The 2,668-nt window shown below is 51.2% G+C and overlaps 1 protein-coding gene across 1 annotated transcript; it reads right to left on the bottom strand.

Moving 5' to 3' along the window:
• Window positions 1-1,356: 1,356 nt before the first annotated feature.
• On the bottom strand, window positions 1,357-2,346 carry LOC138367541 (repetitive organellar protein-like). The gene has a single exon (XM_069329231.1). It carries the CDS (start codon window positions 2,344-2,346, stop codon window positions 1,357-1,359), a length of 990 nt encoding a protein of 329 aa, XP_069185332.1.
• Window positions 2,347-2,668: the final 322 nt, after the last annotated feature.

The raw sequence follows: 2,668 nt of genomic DNA, 5'->3' as shown, positions 1-2,668 counted from the left end.
AATAAGATTTTTTTTATTGAAGTTAGGATATTTAGTAAATAGAATCAAAACGAAAAATGTATGAATACAGTATTATAAACCACAAACAAATATAATCAAGTTTAATTGTTTTGAAATACTGAGAAAGGGCAATTTATTTGTTCACGACCGACTGGTCCCGGGTTCGATTCCTGTGCAGGAGGAAATACTTGGCCACGTCTCCTTACACTTGAGGCTTCCCTTAACCTAGCAGTAAATAGTTAAAGGATAAGGCTTCCCTCAACCTGGTTCTGACAGTTCCTGCGACGGCGCTGGAACCAATCATATTGGCGTTTGACTTTCCATTGGAGACTTTCGGTGCCGTGGAGAGGGGGGGGGGACCTGCTGCATGGGTGACAGCTTCTTTCCCGCATCAACCTAGCCTGGCTTTACGCCCTGGAGAGGCCACTCCAGACCGACAACCAGAGCGCAACTCCATAGTCTCCTGAGACTGATGGATGCATGCTATATAGAGACTTATGATAAAGACTCACACTTATGTATTTGTGTACTTCATGTAAAGATACATAAGTCTCATAAATGTATCATAAGTCCCATGTATGTATCATAAAGATACATACATGGTATGTTTAGGCATAGATATGTGTGTATTTACTGTTAGTATTTACTATTTCTGCCTACAGGATGGAGCTGTTAGCTCTTGGACCCCGCCATTCTAACCTTCGGTTGCCTAATGTTCTGACTCAATTCCGACCCCATTTTTCTTCCATTTTATCTATACATGTTTTCTCTCTCACACTCACACTCATCCCCAGGATACAGCCCTTAGCAGCTGTCGAACTTCCAGCTACCTATTTACTGCTAGGTGAACATGCCCATCAGGTGAAAGAAACAGCCTCACTTGAGTCGGTCCTGTACAATAGGTGGAGGTTAACGAGGAACTAATTATGTCCAGCTAACTGCTAAAGATTTATTTATATAAAATTTTTGTTCCATAAATCACAAGTTCTGGAACACAACAATAACGAAATAACAAAACTAATAAAACAATGCAACAAATGTTCATCGAAAAGTAAAGAGGATCATTAATAAAAATATATAGTGACAGGCTGGAGTCCTTCACTCAGGGTGAGGGAGAAGACCTTAGTGACAGGCTGGTGAACCTTTCTCATCGTTTAAGTACGAGGCGTCATCCGAACTCGAATGTTAAAAAGGTACCTAAATTCTGTTTGCAATATTACAATTGGTAATGATAAAATTACGAGAGCAGAGTAAACACAGCCTGGCGACGAAGACATTGCCAGAGTGCTCATCGGAACTCCTCCTACACGGGGAGAAGGAATGTGTTAGAGAGTGTCTGGGGTGGCTGCTGGTAAGTCAGCTGGGGAGTAGGTGCTGCGGGCCTGCTGTAGCTCTCTGCTGACGCTGAGGTAGGCCGACCATAGCTCTGTGCTGGCGCTGAGGTAGGCCGACCATAGCTCTGTGCTGGCGCTGAGGTAGGCCGATCATAGCTCTGTGCTGGCGCTGAGGTAGGTCGACCATAGTTCTGTGCTGGCGCTGAGGTAGATCGACCATAGTTCTGTGCTGGCGCTGAGGTAGGTCGACCATAGCTCTGTGCTGGCGCTGAGGTAGGTCGACCATAGCTCTGTGCTGGCGCTGAGGTAGGCCGACCATAGCTCTGTGCTGGCGCTGAGGTAGGCCGACCATAGCTCTGTGCTGGCGCTGAGGTAGGCCGACCATAGCTCTGTGCTGGCGCTGAGGTAGGCCGACCATAGCTCTGTGCTGGCGCTGAGGTAGGCCGATCATAGCTCTGTGTTGGCGCTGAGGTAGGTCGACCATAGTTCTGTGCTGGCGCTGAGGTAGGTCGACCATAGTTCTGTGCTGGCGCTGAGGTAGGTCGACCATAGCTCTGTGCTGGCGCTGAGGTAGGTCGACCATAGCTCTGTGCTGGCGCTGAGGTAGGCCGACCATAGCTCTGTGCTGGCGCTGAGGTAGGCCGACCATAGCTCTGTGCTGGCGCTGAGGTAGGCCGACCATAGCTCTGTGCTGGCGCTGAGGTAGGCCGACCATAGCTCTGTGCTGGCGCTGAGGTAGGTCGACCATAGCTCTGTGCTGGCGCTGAGGTAGGTCGACCATAGCTCTGTGCTGGCGCTGAGGTAGGCCGACCATAGCTCTGTGCTGGCGCTGAGGTAGGCCGACCATAGCTCTGTGCTGGCGCTGAGGTAGGCCGACCATAGCTCTGTGCTGGCGCTGAGGTAGGCCGATCATAGCTCTGTGTTGGCGCTGAGGTAGGCCGACCATAGCTGTGTGCTGGCGCTGAGGTAGGTCGACCATAGCTCTGTGCTGGCGCTGAGGTAGGCCGACCATAGCTCTGTGTTGGCGCTGAGGTAGGCCGACCATAGCTCTCTGCTGGCGCTGAGGTAGGCCGAGCTATGTGGTGGCGCTGGTGCTGTCTCAAGAGTATCCTTGACCACCGTCGGAACCTTGGCCTCCCGCCCCGTAGGTGACGACGGGGCGGAAACCGGAGTCGTCGACGGAGTATTCCACCTTCAGGCGACGATTGCCGGGGAGCTGCACGTAGTAGCTACGGGAGGAGGGGAAAGTTTAGTTACCAGGGGGCGCTTGGAGGGTCTCGCGGGCAGACAGAGCCCGGCGGTGTGTGTCTACAGGAACAATAAAACGAGCAATT

Source organism: Procambarus clarkii, chromosome 22 (assembly GCF_040958095.1).
Source record: "Procambarus clarkii isolate CNS0578487 chromosome 22, FALCON_Pclarkii_2.0, whole genome shotgun sequence".
NCBI lineage: Eukaryota > Metazoa > Arthropoda > Malacostraca > Decapoda > Cambaridae > Procambarus > Procambarus clarkii.
This window is presented reverse-complemented; position numbering and strand designations above follow the sequence as displayed.

Excerpts from the sequence above, each read along its gene's own strand:
- LOC138367541 (XM_069329231.1), bottom strand. The coding sequence starts at position 2,346 with ATGGTCGGCCTACCTCAGCGCCAGCACAGAGCTATGGTCGACCTACCT.